The 25,941-nt window shown below is 43.6% G+C and overlaps 1 protein-coding gene across 1 annotated transcript in view; it reads right to left on the bottom strand.

The window, feature by feature from the left end:
• The window catches only part of LOC132897506 (sarcoplasmic reticulum histidine-rich calcium-binding protein), a 46,435-nt gene extending 22,347 nt beyond the window's left edge, over positions 1 to 24,088 (bottom strand). Inside the window, exon 1 of the mRNA XM_060938773.1 lies at positions 23,397 to 24,088. Coding sequence (XP_060794756.1) covers positions 23,397 to 24,015 — 619 coding nt within the window. The 5' untranslated portion in view covers positions 24,016 to 24,088. The remainder of the gene's footprint in view (positions 1 to 23,396) is intronic.
• Positions 24,089 to 25,941: the final 1,853 nt, after the last annotated feature.

Below are 25,941 nucleotides of genomic sequence, written 5' to 3'. Positions count from 1 at the left end.
GACTACATCCCACAGATATTACACGTTTGGAAATTGAGAAGAGACCAAGAGTTTAAACAGCTTGCCTTACCTTACCAACAGCACATATTCCCAAACAAACAGCGTACATCAACAACCAGGCGAGTAAACAACAGGGCCAAACCACGCCCCCTACTACAAACTTTTCATTCACAAAAAACCCTCGCCTGTCACCACTAGCGTACACACCTGACCTTACGTCAGAGCCTAGTGAAACCACAGTGCCCACAGCAATTACAGCAATTACAGCCAACATGGGCTTACACACTGCTTAACATAGAACCTTACCGAATCCGTAAAACTCAGACGAGCCCCCAGTATGTGAGGGCCACCTGGCTCAAGGTAGCCACCACATATAAGGAGACATACACTGTTAGTGGTATATATACACGTGTGCATTTATTTTACAATATTTACAGACTATAGTGAACCAAGCAAGCAAATACACAACAAGCAGGCCGCCAGCCACAACTGCTGGAAGAGCAAGCTACCAGCCTCTTGCCGTCAGGCCAGGGCTGGAAATGAGCGACCACTCCCAGGTGACAGAACTCCAGCTAAATTCCCTGGACTCCTCCTCCTGGTTACCCCCAGACTGCAGGCTCCAACTCCACCTGCAGGCTATGCAAAGAATACAGCAAAACCAGGACACAGCTTGCAGTTGGTATTACTGTGGGAGCATAGAGTGTGGGAGGCAGTGGCGTAACACCAGACGGCACGGTTGAGCCGGGGCATCACAGTTTCCAAAAGATCATTTATTAATTTAATTTAAAGGTTTCACAACAATGGAGATGAATACGCATGCAAATCACAATTTTTGGTAATATTTTATATTTGGCAATTTTTTTTTAGTGTGCACACACCGCTCTGGAAAAAATTAAGAAACACTTCAATTTTTTTCTTTGATCAGCATCTATGTACCAAGTGCAATCAGACATATCCAATCCCCCAAAGATTTTATGGATTTATCAATTAAAGTTTTTTCAAAGAACAATATTCTGCTTTCATGGGCACCGCCAGGGGGGGAAAGGTTAGAACAATTCTAGGGGCCCAGCACTGCCATGGGGCCCTTTAAGGGGCTGATAATATGCTTTTAATGATTTTAATAAGACTTTTGAAATAAGAACAATGCAATATTCCATCTGGTAAAATGAGCTAATTGAACAAGGTTGTCTATTTCTTGAGTTCTTCAACATAGTCATTTAACCCTCCCCCTTTTGCGAAATGGTACGGTCCAGTTCTGGTAGAAGCACGATGCGTTAAATCTGTGTGCTGATCAGTGCAACGCTACTTGCTGCTGTGTCGCGGTGCAGCAGCCAGCCAGCCAGCAGTGGAGTGCGTACAGACTATGATCGCTAAATATGAAGAGTGGCTGTCAAAAATGTAAAGAAAGGCAGCTGAAAGCTGAGAGGGACTGGAGAGGTAGGCAACTGGTCACTCAGTTTTTCCCAAAGAAAGGTAGCTATCGCTCACGTGTGTTCAAAATATTAGCGAATGGTAAATGAACAGTATGAACGTGGTTGGATTAGCCTATCAAGAGAACACTTTTACAGTTTGTACAGTGACATTTTTCCATTTTAATAACTGAATTGACTTGTGTGATAAACAAAATGAAATATTACGTTATGCTGGTGCTAATAACTAGTGCTAATAACCAGTTTCATAACTAATGGGGTGCCCTAAATGTGCACAGATTCAGCCTCAGGGGGACCTCAGCCCTACCAAACCACTGAACCCCCCTTTGGAGAAGGAGGTAAGCAGCAAATTGCACCAACATTAGTCACGGACCAGTTTTCATCTAGTCCCTGGTAGGTTAATACATAAAATGTAATAACAGTCACAAACTCAAGGTCCATGGGCTACCAAAAGTCAAATAATGACAATAGTGCAATTGTGACGAGGGTGGGCAAAGTTGGGGGGCCCAAAATTCTAATCTTTCATGGGGCCCAAAATTTCTGGCGGCGCCCCTGTCTGCTTTGGATGACTTCTTTATGAGTTGAGTGATGCATAAAATCAACACAGAAAATGCATGATGTAGTATGTGTGTAACAGTATATTTTGTTACACACAAAATATACTGTTACATGTCACAATTATTCAACCTCTATATAATATTGTTAGCTTTAAAGCTTTGACAGTTTTTATGGCCTAAAGTGGAGTTGAAACATAATTAAGCCTTTGGGAACTCTATAATGATCCTTCAGTTGCTTCAGTTATGATGCATATATAAACCCCACCCATGAAAGTATTCAAGGTCAGTTGTAATCATGGGAAAAACAAAGGAGCTTTCACAAAAGCTGAGAGAAGAGATAATTTCATCACACCAAAAGGGCCTTGGGCATAAGATTTCCAAAAAAAAAAACAACATTCCAAAAGACACCATTGGGACATTTGAAACTTGTGGAACAGCTGCAAACCTGCCTGGCTGTGGAAGAAAGCCCAAAATTTCATCAAGGGCCCTTAGCCACTTAGTCAGGACAACTAAGAAAAAAAACCCATGTGAGTGCAAGACACCTACAGGATGACATCATGAAGGCTGGTACAAGTGCTTCAGTGGCAACTATAAGATGTGCACTGAATAAACAAAGATTTCTTGGCCGGACTCCAAGATGCACTCCATTCTTGACCACAAGGAACATCAAAAGTCGACTAGAATATGCCAAGAGGAATTTGGATAAGACTACAGAGTTTTGGGTGACAGTTCTATGGACTGATGAAACCAAACTGGAACTGTTTGGACATATGGACCAGCAGTATGTCTGGCGTGCAGAAGGCCAGGCTTATAACCAGAAGAATACCATCCCCACAGTCAAGCATGGAGGTGGATCATTGATGATGTGGGGCTGTTTTTCTGAGGCAGGAACTGGAAATCTTGATCCTGTACCTGGCATCACGGATTCCCAGAAATACCAGGCCATTTTAAAGAGGAACGTGATGCCTTCTGTTGACAAATTAAACATTGGTGATCAATGGACTTTCCAGCAAGACAATGATCCCAAGCACACCTCCAAGTCAACCAAAGCTTGGTTGAGAAAAAGATCCTGGAACGTCCTGGAATAGCCTTCTCAGTCACCAGATTTAAAACCGACTGAAAATCTTTGGTAGGATTTAAAGAAGGCAGTTGCAGCACGGAAGCCATCAAACATCACTGAGCTAGAGGCTTTTGCACATGAAGAATGAGCAAAGATTCCAGTTGAGAGGTGTAAGAAGCTTGTCAGCACTAACCAAAAATGTTTGCTAGAAGTTATAAAAGCTAAAGGATGCTCCACAAAGTACTGAAGCTGAGGGTTGAATAATAGTGCACATGCATGTGTTAAAAGATTTACATTTTCATTTGAACTTCAGGCGGCACGGTGGTGTAGTGGTTAGCGCTGTCGCCTCACAGCAAGAAGGTCCTGGGTTTGAACCCCAGGTCCGGCGAGGGCCTTTCTGTGTGGAGTTTGCATGTTCTCCCCGTGTCTGCGTGGGTTTCCTCCGGGTGCTCCGGTTTCCCCCACAGTCCAAAGACATGCAGGTTAGGTTAACTGGTGACTCTAAATTGACCGTAGGTGTGAATGTGAGTGTGAATGGTTGCCTGTGTCTATGTGTCAGCCCTGTGATGACCTGGCGACTTGTCCAGGGTGTACCCTGCCTTTCGCCTGTAGTCAGCTGGGATAGGCTCCAAGCTTGCCTGCGACCCTGTAGAAGGATAAAGCGGCTAGAGATAATGAGATGAGATTTGAACTTCAAAGTAAAGTCAGCTAGCTTCTGTTGTCAAAATAACTCAAATACGGTGGTGCTTGAAAGTTTGTGAACCCTTTAGAATTTTCTGTATTTCTGCATAAATATGACCTAAAACAGTCAGGTTTTCACACAAGTCCTAAAAGTAGGTAAAGAGAACCCAGTTAAGCAAATGAGACAAAAATATTATACTTGGTAATTTATTTATTGAGGAAAATTATCCAATATTACATATCTGTGAGTGGCAAAAGTATGTGAACCTTTGCTCTCAGTATCTGGTGTGACCCTCTTGTGCAGCAATAACTACAACTAAACGTTTCCGGTAACTGTTGATCAGTCCTGCACACTGGCTTGGACGAATTTTAGCCCATTCCTCCGTACAGAACAGTATCAACTCTGGGATGTTGGTGGGTTTCCTCACATGAACTGCTCGCTTCAGGTCCTTCCACAACATTTCCATTGGATTAAGGGCAGGACTTTGACTTGGCCATTCCAAAGCATTAACTTTATTCTTCTTTAACCATTCTTTGGTAGAATGACGTGTGCTTAGGGTCGTTGTCTTGCTGCATGACCCACCTTCTCTTGAGATTCAGTTCATGGACAGATGTCCTGACATTTTCCTTTAGAATTCGCTGGTATAATTCAGAATTCATTGTTCCATCAATGATGGCAAGCTGTCCTGGCCCAGATACAGCAAAACAAGCCCAAACCATGATAATACCACCACCATGTTTCACAGATGGGATAAGGTTCTTATGCTGGAATCCAGTGTTTTCCTTTCTCCAAACATAATGCTTCTCATTTAAATCAAAGAGTTCTATTTTGGTCTCATCCATCCACAAAACATTTTTCCAATAGCCTTCTGGCTTGTCCATGTGATCTTTAGCGAACTGCAGACAAGCAGCAATTTTGAGAGCAGTGGCTTTCTCCTTGCAACCCTGCCATGCACACCATTGTTGTTCAGTGTTCTCCTGATGGTGAACTCATGAACATTAACCAATGTGAGAGAGGCCTTCAGTTGCTTAGAAGTTACCCTGGGGTCCTTTGTGACCTCGCCGACTATTACATGTCTTGCTCTTGGAGTGATCTTTGTTGGTTGACCACTCCTGGGGAGGGTAACAATGGTCTTGAATTTCCTCCATTTGTACACAGTGTGTCTGACTGTGGATTGGTGGAGTCCAAACTCTTTAGAGATGGTTTTGTAACCTTTTCTCGCCTGATGAGCATCAACAACGCTTTTTCTGAGGTCCTCAGAAATCTCCTTTGTTTGTGCCATGATACACTTCCATAAACATATGTTGTGAAGATCAGACTTTGATAGATCCCTGTTCTTTAAATAAAACAGGGTGCCCACTCACACCTGATCGTCATCCCATTGATTGAAAACACCTGACTCTAATTTCACCTTCAAATTAACTGCTAATCCTAGAGGTTCACATACTTTTGCCACTCATAGATATGTAATATTGGATCATTTTCCTCAATAAATAAATGACCAAGTATAATATTTTTGTCTCATTTGTTTAACTGGGTTCTCTTTATCTACTTTTAGGACTTGTGTGAAAATCTGATGATGTTTTAGGTCATATTTATGCAGATATATACACTACCATTCAAAGGTTTGGGGTCACTTTGAAATGTCCTTATTTTTGAAAGAAAAGCACTGTTCTTTTCAATGAAGATCACTTTAAACTAATCAGAAATACACTCTATACATTACTAATGTGGTAAATGACTATTCTAGCTGCAAATGTCTGGTTTTTGGTGCAATATCTACATACTGTAGGTGTATAGAGGCCCATTTCCAGCAACTATCACTCCAGTGTTCTAATGGTACAATGTGTTTGCTCATTGCCTCAGAAGGCTAATGGATGATTAGAAAACCCTTGTACAATCATGTTAGCACAGCTGAAAACAGTTTAGCTCTTTAGAGAAGCTATAAAACTGACCTTCCTTTGAGCAGACTGAGTTTCTGGAGCATCACATTTGTGGGGTCGATTAAATGCTCAAAATGGCCAGAAAAATGTCTTGACTATATTTTCTATTCATTTTACAACTTATGGTGGTAAATAAAAGTGTGACTTTTCATGGAAAACACAAAATTGTCTGGGTGACCCCAAACTTTTGAACAGTAGTGTAGAAAATTCTAAAGGGTTCACAAACTTTCAAGCACCACTGTATGTATCAATTTTTTTTGTTGTTTAATGAGTTAGTCATTTATTGTCATTATCTTTCATCCACATCACTATAATGTCTTTTGAGGTGAGGGGGTTGAATATTTCTGACTGCAACTGTATGGTAGCCATTTCATTCCAGTATCTGTGCTGGAATTCCAACAGAAGCACACCTTATTTTACTTAATATGGCACTGATTAGTTGATCACCTGACCCAAACCTTATTTAACAAGGAAAAGTATAAAAACACTGCTGTGGTCATCACTATCCTCTTGCAGTAGGACCAGTTTGGATGGCAAAAACAGTGCTAGTAATACCTTAAATTTAATTGGAACACAAAAATATCTATTTTTCATACCAAAAGAGTCAAAAAGATAAAAGTTTTGAGTGATAAAAAGAAAGGTTAAATTCTGACTTTACTGGCAGTGTCAGGTTGCTTTCTTCCTCAAAATTTCAAAGAAGGCAGTTCATAAAAACAACGTCAAGCAGCAGACATTGGTGACAAAGTTACAGACTGGCAGAGAGCAAAAACAATTCTGCACTGACCGGGATGATCGTCAACTCCTTCAAATATTCAACAACCATAGGATGACATCAAATAACCTACAAAAACAAATGGCAGCTGGGGTTAAGTGCATGGCAAGGATGGTTTGAAACAGGCTGAGCTGAAGTCATGCAAAGCAAGAAAAAAAGCCTTTCATCAGTGAGAAGTAAAGAAGAGCCAGGCTCAGGTTTGCTAAAGACCATAAATCCAATTTATAGCTTTTCCCAACACCTCATGGTCTCATCATCTCATGGTCAGACAGAGATCTGGAGAGGTCTACAAGCCGCAGTGTTTTGCACCCATTGTGAAATTTGGTGGAGAACTGGTGATGATCTGGGGGTGCTTCAGCAAGGCTAGAATGGGGCAGATTTTTGTTTGTGAAGGACACATGAATCAAGCCATGTACAAAGTTATCCTGGAAGAAAACTTGCTTCCTTCTGTTCTGACAATGTTCCCCAACTCTGAGGATTGGGTTTTCCAGCAGGACAATGCTCCATGGCACACAGCTAGGTCAATTAAGGTGTGGCTGGAGGACCACAAGGTCAAGACCCTGTCATGGCCAGCCCAATCTCCAGACCTGAACCCCATCAAAAACCTCTGGAATGTGAGCAAGAGGAAGATGGATGGCCACAAGCCATCAAACAACTGAGCTGACTGAATTTTTGTGCTAGGACTGGCCCAAGAGCAATGTGAAAGACTGGTGGAGAGCACGCCAAGCCTCATGAAAGCTGTGATTAAATATCAAGGTTATTCCACCAAATACTGATTTCTGAACTTAGCCCAAGTTCAAACATTAGTATTGTGTTTAAAATTGAATATGATCTTGATTTCTATGAATTATTCAAGGTCATAGTTGTCATTTTATGCAATTAAATGCTCTAAGTGACAATATTTTTAATGTGAAATTTGGGGGAAATGTCAGTAGTTTATGGCATAAGAGAGAAAAAAAAAGTCATGTTCCTCAAACACATACCTATTTGTCATGACCTGGCTCAAGAACCATGACAAAAAGCAAGGATGCAGTATTAAGGCCAAAATAAGTAATTTATTCTAACAAAATAACACCAATATAGACCGCATACTTGCCAACCCTCCTGATTTTAGCCTCCGTCTCCCGCCTCCCGATCGTATTTGTTAAAAACTGGATAATCTCCCAGTCTGGGGAAATCCCAACCACCAAGTTAAAAATACTCCCGATTATGTCCAATCAGAATCATATGAGAAACACTGCTGACGTCAACTGATTTTTAACCAATCAACGAACAGAACGACATTCACTTCCATAATGTAGGATTCACTCAGGCTATCCGACATTTTTTTATAAGCAGTCATTCATCATGGCCACTAAACCAAATACCAAATAGCAAAAATATGAATGCAAATACCAGGTTGCATGGGAGAATGAATTTCCATGGATAAGCAAATGTTCGACCAGCCAGTTACATATTTTAAGGTAAAGACACCTTAAATCAGAATATAATGGACATTTGAGTGTGAAATTAAACTAGTCTTCCAATACCATTTCAGAAACAAACTGTACAACTTCTAAAATGTTTAGTGAAATTTTGCATGACAGAGAATTTGTTTGATGAATGTATTTGAATAGTGTGGTCGTGTCTTAGTGCTATTTTGAATTTATGTTTGAAAGTTTTAACTGAAAGTTTACAAGTGAATTATCTGGAAAGTGATTGATTTTGATAGAGTTTTGAGGTTTTAAGTGAAAGATTACTAGGTGAGTGTATTTTGGTAGTACTAAAATTTTGCATTCAAATGAATTTCTTTGTGGAGTATATTTTGATAGTATGGTAGTATTTATAGTGCCATTTTTAAATTTTGTTTGAAAACTTTCAAAGTTTGCAAATGAGCAAATTCCTTTGATACATTCCGATAGGATTTTGATAGTATTTCTAGTGCTTTTTAAAAATTCTGTTGGAAAGTGTTTAGTGAGAGAGATGCATTTTAGTAGTACCAAGACAGTGCAGTATTTATTTAATTGAGTTGTTACTATTTTGGTTAAATCTTATTAAAATTTAATTTATACTATATGATATTATAGTTCTCTGTATTTTTACATGAGCTTACAGAAGGAAAACACATTTGATGCAATCCAATAATACTTTCATTCACTGTGACTATTTTAAGAAATTATAAACATTCTTCTAAAGCATCACTTGTTATTTTCTGTGGGTCTCTGTATGTATACAATATTCACGCATGAGATTTTTCAGCTAAAAATCTGATTTAAGACTTTTCATTATTATATTAAAATTCAAGATGAGTATTATTTCAGATTTTTCACTCTGAGCTATCTCATGCCTGATACATGAATCCCATAACCTAGAGTAATTGATAGAACAATATCAACAATTCAAAAACTCTTTAATTGTATAAATTTCAAATGGTTTGCAATTAATTGGGATCCACTGTTTTTATCGTTTCAACCGCACATCATACCCTCATCCAATTGAAAATGTCGTTCACGCACTTTTCTCCCCCATGAGAATTTTGAAAAGTTGGCAAGTATGAGACAGACATAGCAAAACAAAGCAGTGATGGGAGAAAAGAAAGCTCCACTTGGACAAGGGGGAAGCCAGATTTAAAGGCGTGGAGACACTGGGCCCAGGTGTCTCCAATTCCGGTGATGGGCTGCGGCCATGCCTAGTGAAATGACACACAAAACACAGAACAGAACACAAACGCAGACAGGCCAGCAGACCATCACACCCCATCCCACAAGAACGGGCTCCTTAATGGAGTCCAGTTCACAATACAATCAAATAACTAGAATTCAAAAAGTTCAAAAGAATACAGAAATACAAAAAAGTAACATAACAATAAACCCAGCTACATACATTACCCAGCTACATACATTACCCAGCCCCCTTTTCCAAATACCATGTCCTGGACCAATTCTTTTCCAGTCCCACAGCTCAGCACCCATTTTACCGCTTCCCAACTCAGCACCAAGGAAGCATTTTAAGAGTATAGGGGGAGGCAAGAGGGGAGCAATAGGAACAGAGGACAGTTACACTAGAGGAGCCCTATACAGCATGTCTGCCACCACGTTTGCAGGTTAGGGATAACTAGATTAGGGATAAAATTAGCTCACGTTTTAAGTCGTTTGAATTCTGTAAAACTGCTTTGCGACAATGTTTATTGTTAAAAGTGCTATACAAACAAACTTGACATTTGTCAGTTCCCTTGATGTGATGTACGGTACATCCAGGCAATAGGACTGTAGGTAAAAGGACCATCTGATTAATCTCTGGCTTGGACAATGTAAAGAATTAAGAATTGTGAGCGGATTGTGGTCCATGAAGACCACAACCGGAACACTGCCACCAACATAAACATCAAAATGTCTCAAAGTCAAGATCAGCACCAAAGTCTCCTTCTCAACAACTGAATAATTCAGTTGACAAGAATTAAATTTTCTCAAGCAGAAGCTTACAGGCTTGTCTATGCTGCGGTCATCCTTCTGCATCCACGTAAAGCTTAAACAAATGGTCAAAACGTGGCATGGCCAGGACCGGAGCGGTGCAGTGCAAAGAAGCATTTTAACCTGATGAAAAGCATTCTGACAAAAAGCAGCCCAAACAAACTTTTCCTTCTCCCTCAGCAAGTTAGTGAGAGGTGCCACAACAGTAGAAAAGTTTCTACAGAAACTTCTGTAATAGCCCACAAGGCTAAGGAACCACATCAGTTCTTTTTTTTTTAGTTGTCAGCACTGGGAACCACTCAACTGCTTGAACTTTTGCACCGACAGGGTGCCCCTGTCTCTTCCCCTGAACTCTTGCCCCTGCCCCACTACTCAACCAATGTAGGTCACAGTCGCCCTCACAAACTCACACTTTGAGAGGTTGACTGGGCTCCTCTCCTCTGCTAAACAGATAAAAATTTCCCACATACAATGCAGATGAGTGTCCCAATTGTCTGAATATAGCAGCACATCTAGGTACACTGTGCAACCTTGCATATCACCAATAATGAGATTCATAAGACACTGAAACGTCGTAGGAGCATTCCAAAGCCCAAACGGCATAACGTAATGTCCAGCCTTTAGATGTTCTAAACACAGCAATCTCGTGCATATGGCTGGACAATGGCACTTGCCAATATCCTTTTAGCAGATCTAACTTGCTTATGAATTTTGCAGAGCCCACTTGGTCTATACAGTCTTCCATTCTTGGAAGGGGAAAAGAATCCGGCTTAGTGACAGCATTGACCTTGCAAAAATCAATGCAGAAGTGCAGCATACCATCTGCCATAGGAACAAGTAAACATGGAGAAGCCCAACTAGAGGAACCTGGTTCGGCTATTCCATTCTCCAGCATGTAAGTAATCTCACCATCTAGATGGTTCAGTTTGTCAGCATTCACCCAATAGAACCTGTTTTATTGGTTTAGCATCTCCAACCTCAATGTCATGTTCAATCAAATGCGTGCAACCAGGGGTGTCAAAAAACAGACAAGAGAAACTATGAATCAAATCTGCCAACTCTGCAGAATGCAAAGCAGGCAAATGTGCCAGCAACTTACCCAAGTTAGGGAGAGCCTGAGAGTTTTTAAAATGGCCAAGCAACAACACTTGCTCTGGCACACCCAATTCATTCTCCTGCTCCACAGAAGCAGAATCAATCAAATCGACGGCCTCAGCTACACAAGCCACATGAGAACCACCACCGCCCGGCTGAGTGCAACATAGCAATGACTGGGGCGTTCGGGAGTAATAGGGCTTAAGTAAATTTAAATGGCAGAGCTATGTACTCTTCCTGCGCTCAGGTGTGGAGATTATGTAATTTTGCTCTGAAACTTGTTTCACTATTGTATATGGCCCTGCAAACATGGCCTGAAATGGTTAATGAACAATGGGAAATAAGGCTAACACCTGATCACACAGACTGAAAATATGACACTCGGTATGCCAATCATACCAGAACTTCATTTTCTCTTGCGCAGATGCCAATTTTTCTTTAGCCAGATTACCTAAAGACAATGTCGAAAACCATTAACAAAATCAATCAAATTTTCAGGAGGCACTGCTTCTCTCCAACTGTCCGACAAGACTGCCAGTGAACCACGTACTGTTCATACAGTAAACACAAACTCGTTTGGGCTGAACCCTGTACTTTCCTGTGTAACTTCCCTGACCACAAGCATCAACCATGGTAACCAGTCTCTCCCCAACTCTGTGCAATATGCGCAAAGAAGGGACTTAAGTGTCTGGTGGAAATGTGCTAACGCCCCCTGGCTTTGGGGATGATAAGCTGAAGCTTGGTTATGCTGAACGCAAAGCTGTTTTAAAACCTGAGCAAACACACGTGAAGAGAAGTTTGAACCTTGATCTGACTGAATAATTTTCGGAATGCCAAAAATCAAAATGAATGAGAGAGCACGAACTACTGATCTTATGGAAATTGTGTGCAATGGATATGCCACAGGATAGCGGGTGCTCTGACCCATCACTGTTAACAGATAGCTAGCACCAGACTTTGAGCATGGCAGAGGTCCGACAGTGAATAAATAAATGTTCAAACAGCTGACAAAGAGCAGGAATGGGGTACAGTGGTGCTGGCTTCAAAATTTGATTTATCAATTTATCAATTATCAGTCAATTGGTATGTGTGGCATGTTTTGATGTAGGCGGAGACCTCTTTTTTCATATGTGGCCAAAAGAAATGTCTCAACGCACAGTCATGTGTTTTACGAACACCAGAGTGTCCAGATTCATCATGTACAACTTTTAACACTGACTGATGGAGTTTCGCTGGTAAGACAAGCTGTAATACAGGATCCCCAACAAAGCCACCGGCATGTTGGGCCCATTTTCTCACCAACAGCAAGTCTTGAAGAACATATCTACATTGATTGTCCCCCATTTCACTATCAGGCTGGACCAGCTTATACAACCCAGCCAGTGAAGAATCGGCCTTCTGCTCTGCAATCAGCTCACTACGGGAAACAGACACAGGGAAATCAGCCAAAGGTAATGAAAATTTCTGTGACAGTTTGCTCTTACAAGATTGAGAAACTGGTTCAGGATCAGACTTTGCACATGCCATAGCACGTGTTACAGCACAGGCTGCAAATGTCTCAGGAAAATCTCGTTCACACTCATTCAGCCTGGGCCTCAATCACGGCACTGGCTCAACGACAAGAGGCGGAATAGAATCAGGCCAAACGCGAGCACCTGCAAGATTATTACCAAGAATCACAGAGACTCCTTCAATAGGTAGTGCTGGGTGCACAGCAAGCGCAGCCTCGCCCTGAAACAGGTCACAATCAAGCATCAGCTTATGCAATGGAACAAACAAAACATTTAAGCCCATTCCCCAAACTGTAACTGAGTGACCCACTTCAGTGTCTTTAGACAAGGGCAGCACACCAGCCTGGATAAAAGAGTCAAATGCCCCCGTGTCCCTCAAAATTTTCACCCGCACCTTCACATCACTGCCAACCATAGACACATACCCCATTCTAACAAATGGCAAGTAATATTCTAGAGCAGCTGCACGAGTGTTTTACCTGTGCATCAGAGGCAGCAGCGTCCGGTGTGTTTAAATGCCCAGGCGCGGCCAAGCTGGCACCCTTCACGTGTGAGCCTGAGACAAATTTATTCTTGTGAGACTTAAGCATGTAACATTCAGCTTTCCAATGGCCACATTTATGGCAATAGTGGCAAACTTTATACATCTCGTGAGCCACTAGTCATGCTGTCAGCCTGAAAAGGTCTGTTCAGATGAGTAAAAACCTCAGCAGTCACACCAGCACCACTGCTAGTCTGAAACCAGCACTCACCAGAGCTGTTCTGATGTATTAACACGGTCATCAGCGAACACCACTGATTCATCTGCAGTCTGTGCCTTTTGCTCACTGATATAGGTAGCCACTGTCAGGAACTGAGTTTTTAAATTGTTCCAACACAATCAGATCACACAGAGTCTCAATTAGTGACTTCAGCAGATGAATACCAACATGAAAAATAAGTTGTTAAATCACGAGCAAATTCTAGATGGCTCTGCTTTTGACCCTTTTTCCATGATCTAAATCGTTGCCTATAATGTTCAGGAACTCGTTCATATGCTTTCAGTATAGTCGCTTTTACTTTAGTATAATCCTGACTACCCACTGAAGTCAACGCTGAGCAGGCCTCTTGAGCTCTACCACTCATTACACACTATAGCATCAATGCGTGAGCTGAGTCTGGCCAGTTACGCGCATCGGCCACTTTTTCAAACAGCAGAAAAAAGGAATCAGGATCACTCTGAAAATTTAGGCATCAGTCTCAAATTTCCCAGGACATCAAAATTCAGACCGATCAGACAATGAATGAAAGCTCAATCTAGACGCAGGTGGGATTTTCCCCTCTTGCATTACCTAAAGTTTGTGTTCACGGTCTAACCGCATTTGTTCAGTCTCTTGGCATAACTTCTCCATGGCCAGCTCTTTTTCTTCCGCAGCATTCACTTTATATTTGTCATGCTCAATTTGTAACAACAACTCTTTCCACTGCTGAAAAATTAACCCCTTCATTGACATAGATAATGGTGACGAAGTAGCAGATTCATTTTCAATCAAAATACCTAACGCAGCCAAACTACTTTTTAAAATTACCTTTACAAAATTATTACTAATATACACTTTATAGTGCTCTGCTAACTTAAGCAGCTGTTGTTTTGTACACTGATCTAAAACTTCTTCCGATGGAGAAGCAATAAACTCTTTTACCATTGGCATTTTATTTATTTTTTTTAACCAATGTGCGCAACACAAAATACAATAAGTGCATGACTCCGTGCACCAGCCCACCAGATTTAAGGCTAAAATAAAGCAACACGCGCCCCTTTAACTACCTAGGCCCCAAAAGCTACGTACTTACCTAAGCTAAAGCCTAGCTCTTCATGCAGTTACAGGCGGTGGGAAATTAAGTGCTAAAGCCCAGTGGGGAGAAAAAACAACCAGAAACTAGCGACTCCTTCTCACACCATGGATACACTTCCGAGCCAATTGCTCTAGCCACTTTCGCCACAACACTACACACAAGCCCAGCAAAACCCAAAGGATAATGCCACTACACCTAACAGGGACAGCACATTTGCCACAAAACAATAATCAGTGCAACAGTCAAATGCTTACTTTAATCATTGCCCATAGAGGCTGAACTTTAAAACAAACAAAAGCTTATAAATTCCAAACAAAAATCACTGCTCAAACCAAGGAAATGAACTGTCTCCTCAAACTAGGCCTATAGACTGTTTGCACGACATCACATATCTTATAACCCTCTCTGATTTAGCTGTGTCCGCCATCTTTGTGGAATAACACATGCATAGCAACAAGTACCTTAATATGAAATGCCACAAATTTGTGCAGTTATCGGCTGCTCCAACAATTCTGCTAAGGCTGGAGTCAGATTGTCCAGTTTACCCACTGTTAGAATATGAGAAGGACCCCCAATGGAAGATCTAACCCGTAGACGACAGAGACAGTGGCTTGCAAATCTGAACAAATCGGACATAAAAGAGACCAGCTACAAATATGTACGAGTACGTGCAGATAATTTCGTAAAGGGTAAGTTTATATTTCTACCGTAACTGTTTATGTGAACCATAAACAAATATATAAAGATGCGACATACTGTAAGTGATTTACATGCAAGCGCAATTCCAATTTATATTGCAGTTACAAATGCAAAGCACAAAGCCCCAGTAAAATGTAGGTAGTTGAGCTTGGTAAAATGTTGCCTTAGATGTCGTCAATAATTAGGTTGGGTTTTTTTTTTGTTTGTGTTTTGTGTAACATTTGCCTAGCCTGGCTAACGCGACTTCAAAGCTCTCTGAGCTATTGGTCTGGCCAAGATATTAAGCCCAACTGTTTCCCAGAGCCTGTGGTTGACCCGCCTCCCTGAAATGCCTCAGTTTGCTACTGGTCGAAGCCAGAAAAGGCTGTGACGAAGCTTAAACCAATCACATCACTCTTTCCTCTGACGTATGCGACGCGACGGGGCTAACTGGTAGATTAAACTCTTACCGAAGCCGGTCGGGAGCAAGGCGAAAACGTCCTTCCTTTCAATAAATACCTCCAGGGCTGCTCTTTGCTCTGTTTTCAATGAGAACTTCCCGTTGAATGCTTTCAATACAGCATCTATGCGTAAGATGCGGAAGCGTGAATGAAGCACTTCCGGCATAGATTCTGTAAACAATCTATGGCTTCCGGTCGCAGTTCTACTACGTCAGTGCCTTGAACACGCCTCTACCCAGGGCCGTTGGAGATGCTCAAAGTTGATTGGTTCCCGATTTTTCGGGAGCTTGGAAGAGCTGTAGATAGCTTGCCTGGCCAGACTAAGCTCGCAACAGGCCCTCGTGTTGCATCACGCTTAGGATGGGCGGGCCCAGGCTAACATTTGCCCACATCAGGAACCTTCTAGATCCTTACAGTAAACTTGCACTAAACAGTAAATGATAGTGTACATCAGTTGGTACCAGTGACAAAGCTAGTAGTTAACACTGGGCAATTCACAATGTCTGTGTAATTCACACTCATTGAGTCTGGTTCCTCTCGAGGTTTCTTCCTCATGTCGTCTGAGGGAGTTTCCTTGCCACCATCACCACAGGCTTGCTCATTGGGGACAGATTAGGGATAAAATTAGCTCATGTTTTAAGTCATTCAAATTCTGTAAGGCTGCTTTGTGACAGTGTTTATTGTTAAAAGCACTATACAAATAAACTTGACTTGACTGACTTGACACTCGGCCACATCCGTACATTGTCTTCATACTCTACAACACTGCTGTACGGAACCACCTTATCTTTTCCCTGTATCTGACCTTGTCACTATTACTCAATTCATGATATGTTTGCAAAAAACTACAGTTTGCCAATATACTCTCCTCGGTCGCCATGGATGCTATGCCACAAAGATGGCAGACACAACAAAATCAGAGAGCATCATGGGAGATTTGTGATGCAAGTGCAAATAGTCTATACTTCCTGCCTTGATTACTACACCTGAGCGGAACACAAGGGAATCCCCACTACGAAATTGTGTCACGCAAGACAAGCCATTCACAAAATTGACCTGCAGCACTCCCACAGTAAAGGCGGAAACAAAAACTACGATATTTAATTCTTAACTTAAACAAGAATTTTGCGAGACAAAGGATCAAATAGATTAGACAAGCCCTCAATTTGTCATGACCTGGCTCAAGAGCCATGGCAAAAAGCAAGGACGCCAAAATAACAAGCAATTTATTCTAACAAAATAACACCAATATAGACAGACATAAAACAAAGCGGTGATGGGGAAAAAAGAAAGCTCTACTGGGATATGAGGGAAGCCAGATTTAAGGGCATGGAGACACCAGGCCCAGATCAAATCAAATCAAATCAAGTTTATTTGTACAGCGCTTTTAACAATAAACATTGTCGCAAAGCAGCTTTACAGAATTTGAACGACTTAAAACATGAGCTAATTTTATCCCTAATCTATCCCCAATGAGCAAGCCTGCCCAGATGTCTCCAATTCTGGCGATGGGACCTGGAATTGGAACCCTAACCCAAACCACACCTACTGAAACAACAAAAAACAGAACACAAATGCAGATGGAGACAGGCCAGCAGACCATCACACTATAAATAGTAAAACCAGAGAAACTAAGAATTTGCAGTGGTCTCTTAATTTTTTTCCAGAGTTGTGTGTGTGTAATATATAACAAACTGAGCACTGAATGTGCATTATTGAACATCATGCCCCACTACTGTTTCACATCACTCAAATCTTTCCACCAATCTCTGCTGATTCCAGTGGTAAGTTTGCAGTTGAAAATTGTACATTCAGAATAACCTTGCATCACAGCTGATAAAAGACCTGTGTGTGTGTGTGTGTGTGTGTGTGGGTGGACGACAAAAAAAAAAAAAAAAAAACACCGCACACACCACCCTACCATAGTGGCTCCATTACACTGGCATTATCTGGTTCCATTTGTCCCCTTAAGAGAGAGACAGTACATCACTACAAATCAACACAAAGTTCTTCTGATCAAATCACTCTGAGCAAACATTTCTATTCTGATCAGAGTGGGATATTCCAGGATGACAGTGTATAAGGGCACACTGAATGGTTTAATGAGGATGAAAAATAATGTAAATCACATGCTATAGCCTTCACAGTCACCAGATCTCAATCTACATGAACCTAAACACAAGAACACTGAAGCTCAGTGACCCAAGACACATGCGGTTTTGTTTTGTTTTTTTGTCCTTTGCCTATATTTATCTTATTTTAATTCCTCTAATTTTATGTAAGCAATATGTTTTGTTTTTTCTGTGATTTTCAGGTAGTGTCTGTGGACTGTGGACTAATGAGCTCCAAATTTTTCCTGGCAAGGCAAAAGAAAACATTCAGTAGATGTTAGTATTGGTACGCGTTACTCCTCCCCTGTCAATCACAGAGACACTAACCAATCATGGGTGTCTGTGAGCTTGTGTATGAAGAAAACGACAGTTAGTGTCATCTCCACGTCTGTGACAGCTCAAAAAGAGGAAGCGGTTGCTTAAAAAGTAACCTATGAATTTTTATGACCCCCACAAGATTTACCCATCATTTTAGCTGCCATGAAAAAGGTTTCAACAAATTATCATTTTATGTTCGTGTCAACAGTAAACACCCATAGGGGGCTTAAAATGTTTTGAAGAGTTCAGATGCTTGCTAGTGTTTACATATAACAGGCTATTTTAGAATTGCATGCCTGGAACGAGACAACAAAAGCACCTACTGTCCCAAACTAGAATAAATTAAACATCTTACAATTGGAATAAATGTTTTTTAGTGATAAATCAGAAGGTGCTTGTGGCAGCGGGGGCGTGGTCAAGCGACAGTCTGTGAATGGAGGGCAGAGTCAGGGAAGAGGAGGGCAGAGTCAGGGAAGATAAGTGGCAGAATCACAGCACCTGACAGGAATTAACCTGTGTTCATGTGTCTTCCCCAGTGACCGCGCCCCATAAGAGGAGAGGGAGAACAGAGGAAGGGAGCTCTCCCCCAACCAGAACACTTGTGTGCGCGCGCGTGCGCATGGGAGAATAAATGTAAAGCTGAAAAGCTAAAATAAAAAGGTTTTTTGCGAACTCAGTTCTGGCCTGCCATGCTTCTGTGCTCCACCCACCTTAACTATTGCTACAGTGGTGCTGAAACCCGGGACGGAGTACATAAAAGAACAGCCCCATGGATCCCTCCCCCTTCAAGGACCTGGTCCATGCCCTTGCCTCGGCCCAACAGAGCCAGCACCAGGCGCTGGTCGCCCTCCGGAAGGAGCAGGAACAACGGTTTGAAGCCCTGGTGCTGGCACAGCAGGAAGATCGCCAGGCGTTCCGGCACCTGCTCATGTCAGCAGGGTCCACCATCACCACTGCCGTGGACCCTTCCCACCTCACCCTAACGAAAACGGGTCCGCATGACGACCCCGAAGCCTTTCTCGCTCTTTTTGAGCAGGCAGCAGAGGCATGGGGTTGGCCTGTGGAACAGTACGCAGTGCGCCTCCTCCCCCTGCCAACGGGCGAGGCACAGCTGGCCACGCTACAGCTCCCCGCCGACTGCCGGCTGGTCTATGCGGACCTCCGCAGGGCCGTCCTCCAACATGTGGGGCACACCCCGGAGCAGCAACGGCAGCACTTCCACGCACTGTGCCTGGAGGAGATCAGCTGGCCATTCACGTTTGGCCAGCAACTCCGGGACGCCTGCCGGCGGTGGCTGAGGGCCGACAACCGCGACGCCGAGGGAATCATCGACCTGGTGGCACTAGAACAATTCATCGCCCGACTTCTGGAAGGAACAGCGGAGTAGGTCCAGTGCCATCGCCCGGTGTCGCTGGATCAGGCCATCAAGCTGGCGGAGGACCATATGACGCTGTCCTGCTGTCGGAACAGCTGCATCTCCTCTTCTCCCCTCTCTCTCTCTCTCTCTCTCTCTCCCCCTTCTGTTTCTCGTCCTCACCCCATTCCCCCACCATGGAGGCGGGGGCCAACTCCACCCCAGCCGGCCCGCCGCACCTGCGGTGCCCTACTGTTTCCTACTTCTGTGTCTGTGTCCCCCCAGGTGAGTGAGCTCCGGAACACCAGTGCAGAGGGGAGCCTGGGCCGGTTTGCTGGCACTGCGGGGAGCCAGGGCACCTCCAGCATCAGTGCTCTGTGATGGAGGTGGGCGCGGTGGTCAAGATCCCCGACCCGCCGGGGACCACCCTCAATCGGGCCAGAGCGTATCGCATACCGGTGAGTATCCAAGGGGATATGTATCAGGCTTTGGTGGACTCTGGCCATAATCGGACCTCCATCCACCAAAGCCTGGTGCAAGACGAGGCATTGGGGAGAGCACAATTGGTGAAAGTGTTGCGTGTGCATGGGGATGTTCACAACTACCCTTTAGTGTCAATCCACATTCTATTTCAAGGTGAAAAATTTAGAGTAAAGGCAGTGGTTAATCCTTGCCTTACCCACTCAATAATTTTGTGGACTGATTGGCTGGGATTTAGGGAATTAATGGTGCATCTAGTGAAGAGTGGGGCCTGCCATAATTTAGCAGGGGGAGGTCCCGGTGTGGCATTGGCAGGAGCAGCTGTCACAGAGCCATCTACGTCATCACCGTGTCAGAGTGAGGAGCAGCAGGCTCCTCATCCCTCTCTCGGGGAATCCCTCACGGATTTCCCGTAAGAGCAGTCGCGAGATGAAACTCTGCGGCATGCGTTTGACCAAGTGAGAGTAATCGATGGTCAAACACTCCAGCCAAACGCCACCCCATCCTTCCCCATTTCACCATTATTAAGGATAGGTTATACAGAGTGACGCAGGACACTCAGACTAAGGAACCGATAGCACAGCTTTTAATCCCAAAGAGCCGCCGGGAATTTCTATTCCAGGCTGCTCACTTTAATCCCATGGCCGGACACTTGGGGCAGGATAAGACACTAGCCCAAATAATGGCCCGGTTCTATTAGCCAGGGATTCGCGGCGATGTCCGTAGGTGGTGTACGGCGTGCCGCGAATGCCAGTTAGTAAATCCCGTGGCCGTTCCAAAAGTGCCTTTGTGCCCTCTGCCATTAATCGAGACCCCATTCGAAAGAATTGGGATGGATCTCGTCGGGCCATTAGATCGGTCAACACGAGGATATCACTTTATTTTAGTTCTGGTGGACTATGCAACGGGATATCCGGAAGCAGTGCCTCTTCACAATATCTCAGCATGTAGTATTGCAGAAGCACTCTTCTGTGTCATCTCCCGAGTCAGAATCCTGACTCAGTCAGAATCACTAAGAGATTCTGACTGATCAAGGCACTACGTTTATATCATGCACACTGCGCGAACTGCATGGGTTACTGGGAATTAAGCCTATCTGCACCAGCGTTTATCACCCACGAATGGATGGCTTAGTCGAATGGTTCAATCGCACCCTCAAGAACATAATTCGGAAATTTGTAAGCGAGGACACATGCAACTGGGATAAATGGCTTGAGCCCCTGTTATTCACAGTGCGAGAGGTCCCGCAAGCCTCCACGGGGTTCTCCCCGTTCTAATTATTATACGGGCATAAGCCGCGTGGCATTCTAGATGTGCTGCATGAAAATTGGGAGGAGGGACCTTCAACAAGCAAAAATGAAATTCAATACGTTATCAACCTGCGCACCAAACTCCACACACTCATGCACCTAACCCAGGAGAATTTGCGGCAGGCCCAAGAACGTCAAGTCCATCTGTACGACAGGGGTACGCGCCTTAGGGAATTCACACCGGGAGATAAAAATACTCATGTTGTTGCCCACATCGAGCTCCAAATTGATCGCCAGGTGGCAAGGACCCTTTGAGGTCACACGGCGAGCCAGGGACGTCGACTATGAGGTGAGGCAAACAGACGGGGTGGGGCGTTACAGATTTACCACCTCAATCTGTTAAAACTTTGGAACAAGGAGGTCCCCATGGCATTGGTGTCGGTGGTTCCAGAGAAGGCAGAGCTGGGGCCAGAGGTTCAAAAGGGAAAATTGACATCACCCACTGATCTGGTCCTCTGTGGAGACCACCTCTCCCTGACCCAACTCACGGAGGTCGCCCAGTTGCAGACAGAATTTTCTGATGTGTTCTTGCCCCTGCCCGGCCACACCCACCTCATAGAACACCACATTGAGATGCCCCCGGGGGTAGTAGTGTGTAGCCGCCCTTACAGACTGCCCGAACACAAGAAAAAAGGTGTTTCGGGAAGAACTCGAGGCCATGCTCGAAATGGGCATCGTCGAGGAGTCCCACAGTGACTGGAGCAGCCCAGTAGTCTTGGTTACCAAGGCCGATGGGTCGGTCCGGTTCTGTGTGGACTATAGAAAAGTCAATGCGGTGTCTAAATTTGATGCCTCGTATTGACGAGTTGCTCGATCGACTAGGCACGGCTCGTTTTTATTTGACACTGGATTTGACAAAGGAATTATTGGCAGATCCCCTTGACTCCACTACCCGAGAAAAAACTGCCTTTTCCACACCATTTGGCTTACACCAGTTCATCACACTTCCTTTTGGGCTGTTTGGGGCACCCGCTACATTCCAGCGGCTTATGGATAGGGTCCTCCGCCCCCACGCCACCTATGCGGCCGCACACCTGGACGACATCATTATTTATAGTAATGACTGGCTGTGGCACCTAGAACACCTAAGGGCCGTCCTTAGGTCGCTGAGGCGAGCGGGTCTCACAGCCAACCTGAAGAAGTGTGCGATTGGGCGGGTGGAAGTACGGTATCTGGGCTTCCACTTGGGCAATGGGCAGGTGTGTCCCCAAATCAATAAGACAGCAGTGATTGCGGCCTGCCCGAGGCCCAAGACCAAAAAGGGGGAGACACAGTTCCTGGGGCTGGCTGGCTACTATCATAGGTTTATACCTAATTATTCAGATGTCACCAGCCCACTGACTGATCTCACTAAAAAGGGGGCACCAGATTCAGTCCAGTGGACGGAGCAATGCCAGCAGGCTTTCTCTAAGGTAAAGGCTGTACTGTGTGGGGGGCCACTGTTACACACCCTGACTTTTCTCTCCCCTTTGTTTTGCAGACAGACGTGTCGGACAGAGGGCTGGGGGCTGTTCTATCCCAGGAGGTGGAGGACCATCCAGTGCTGTACATAAGCCAGAAGCTGTTGGTGCATGAGGGCAGGTACAGCACCATAGAAAAGGAATGCCTTTCCATCAAGTGGGCGGTCCTCGCCCTCCACTATTACCTGCTGGGGTGCCCTTTCACCCTCTGGTCGGACCACGTGCCCCTGCAGTGGCTCCACTGCATGAAGGATGCCAACCTGCGGATCACCCATTGGTATCTGGCATTCCAGCCGTTTAAGTTTGAGGTGGTCCACAGGCCGGGGGCACAGATGGTCATGGCGGATTTCCTCTCCAGTCAAGGGGGGGGGTCAGCTGCAGGCCGGATGGCTCCCCGGCCAGAGTCGGGCAGTGGGGGCGTGGTCAAGCATCGGTCTGTGAATGGAGGGCAGAGTCAGGGAAGGTAAGTGGCAGAATCACTGCACCTGATAGGAATTAACCTATTTGTGTGTCTTCCCCAGTGACCGTGCCCTATAAGAGGAGAGGGAGAGCAGAGGAAGGGAGCTCTCCCCCAACCAGAACACGTGTGTGTGTGTGTGCGCGTGTGCGCGTGCATGGGAGAATAAATGTAAAGCTGAAAAGCTAAAATAAAAGGGTTTTTGTGAACTCCGTTCTGGCCTGCCGTGCTTCTATGCTCCACCCACCTTAACTATTGCTACAGTGCTAAAGATCACTGATTGGTGGTAAACTAGTTGAAATCGATGCAAAATATGATCCAGTCACTAATCTGGTGTTCAATGTATAAAATTGCTTAGATGCTTAAAACGTGTACTTTTGTGACAACATAGATAAGAGTGAGGCCTAAAACTGTAACACGATAAATAAATACCTTCAGCTTTTTCCTCAGCTTGATCATCTGCATCTTTTAGTCCACGCTCATCTTCATCACCTTTGGCTTGGTCGTCATCATCCTTTTCCATCGCAGAATGTACTTTAATATCCTGTTCCTCTGCTTCATCCTCCTCACCATCATCCTTGTCATCAGACATAGTAACTTCCCCCTGTCTGTCCTCTTCTTCTGTTTCTTCTTCCTCCTCCTCCTTCTCTGCATCTTTTTCTCCTTCATCCTCATCTTCCGAAGTGGCTTCTTCCTCCTCTACATCATCCTCCCCATCAGCTTCACTCTTCTCTGTGGTGTCTTCTTCCTCAACATCATCTTCAGATTCTTCCTCTGTTGTCTGATCCTCTTCTGCTATGTCTTCTCCCTCATAATCATCATCTTCCTCCATTTCGCCATCATCATCTTCATCGCTGTCTTGTTCTAGATCCTGTGCTCCCTCATCAGTGGCTTCTCCGCCTTCTTCACTACTTTTTTCCATGTTCAATTTCTCCAGCTCCTCTGGTTCATCCTGGCTCTCTTCCTCAACCTCCACTGCTCCCTGAATCCATGTTCCAACACTCAGAAAAGCAAGCAGGAGCCACACTAGGCCACAATGCAGAGCTGCCATTTTCAATCCTCACTCAAGAAGGAACTGGATCTTCCAGTCTATTGCAGTGTCCCCACCCTAAAACAGTTTCAACTTTAGTTGTTTGCACTTGATAAAAGTAAATTAATAACTCCAGCAAACCAAATTGCTTGCAACAGTAGTTCTGCTTTTTTGTTTGGTTCCTTTTGCGGGCAGTGGCCAGAGCAGTTCAGTCACATGCACACAAGTACACACAGGCAAATACACTGACGCACACAAATCAGAGAACAAAATGGAGCAATGAAGCACAGGAATCTAGTCATCTGACTGACAAGACCACATGTCTGTTTAGCTGTTCTGATGTCCTCTATTCAACCTATGCGAGTCAGAAAGATAGCAAATATAGCAATGGTGTGCATGCGTGTGCGCGCGCACACGCGCGCACACCACCCAATCTCCAAAGTCAGCTAAAGCCCGTCACATACCGTATATGCGTAGAGCTTCATGGAGCCTGACAGGTGATTGGAACGCTATAAAAAGCAGCTCTCAATACACTCCACAATCCAAGCTTGACTTCACTCACAGAAACTGAAATCAGTTCTCTCTGATCTACTTCTTTCATCCTCCAAATGTCATTTATTCCATCTACTTGCGTACCAACACTAGAAAACAGGAAAAAACATTAATAATAATAATAATAATAATAATAATAATAATAATAATAATAATAATAATCACATGCTCTTCATTTAGGTGTGCAAAATTTATCATGTGACCTTCATGTAGAGGTAAAATGTAGGTCTGAAATTGAGCTTATAACAATAATGTAACATTGCCATGCTGAGACATTGTAAATATTCATAAATGATTATTTATAGGTACACTGTATCCCTTGAAAGAGTTGAATAAAAGAGAACAAAAAACAGTACTAAATGAAAACAAAGAAAGCTATATTTCTGTACGTTTGTGAATAACCACTCAGATGCATACCTGTCAACCCTCCCGTTTTTCCCAGGAAATCCCTTCTGACTTATTTCCCACTGTCTTCCCATTTTTTTATTTTCCCGAAAATATCCCGTATTTTCACATTATATAAAAGTCCTGTATTTTCACAATATAAAAAAGTCGGTAGGTCCAGAATTCATGACGCACCTCTGACAGGAGTTTACAGCAGGAAGTCGGGCCATGAATTCACGTCCCCACCCTCTCAGGCATCAGTAATTACATAACTACGTCCGGAGGCGAGGCTGAACAAGTGATTAGGTTCAGTGTTGCCAGATTGGGCGGTTTCAAGTGCATTTTGGCGGGTTTTGAAAATATTTTGGGCTGGAAAACGTCAGCAGTATCTGGCAACACTGATTAGGTCTGAGGTGAAGATGGCGATGCTAATAGCTAAGAAAAACATTAGCCTCTCTTTCTTTGATGATTTCAACAAGTGCGTGGCTGGAATGTTCCCAGACTCTTCCATCGCAAAGAAATTTTCCATGGGGAAAACGAAAGCCTCCCAAATAATCAAAGGTAAGCTACACATGTTTACATTAAGTATGTCCTGGCTAAGACCTCATAAATAGCCTAGTGTAAACTAATTGGTGTATTAACTGTTTTATCCACTCATTGTCTACTTTATTTTCTACCTGAAACTTACCCATTTTAAATCACTCTTGGTTTAATATCTTATATTACTCTTTATCTCTTTATTACTCCTATCTATCTATCTATCTATCTATCTATCTATCTATCTATCTATCTATCTATCTATCTATCTATCTATCTATCTATCTATCTATCTATCTATCTATCTATCTATCTAGTGTTCCGAGGCCATGACTATGGTAAAACCATAATAAATTGCAATGGAATTGAATTTATTGACTGGTTATATAATGACCTTTCTTATTTTAACATAAGATACGTATTTTAGCCCTTAATTTAGGAAATAACTGGTACCACTGAAAGCAAATAAAAATA

The sequence above is a fragment of the Neoarius graeffei genome, chromosome 14 (assembly GCF_027579695.1).
Source record: "Neoarius graeffei isolate fNeoGra1 chromosome 14, fNeoGra1.pri, whole genome shotgun sequence".
NCBI lineage: Eukaryota > Metazoa > Chordata > Actinopteri > Siluriformes > Ariidae > Neoarius > Neoarius graeffei.
Note: the sequence above shows the minus strand (reverse complement) of the source record. Positions and strands in the feature narration are given on the sequence as shown.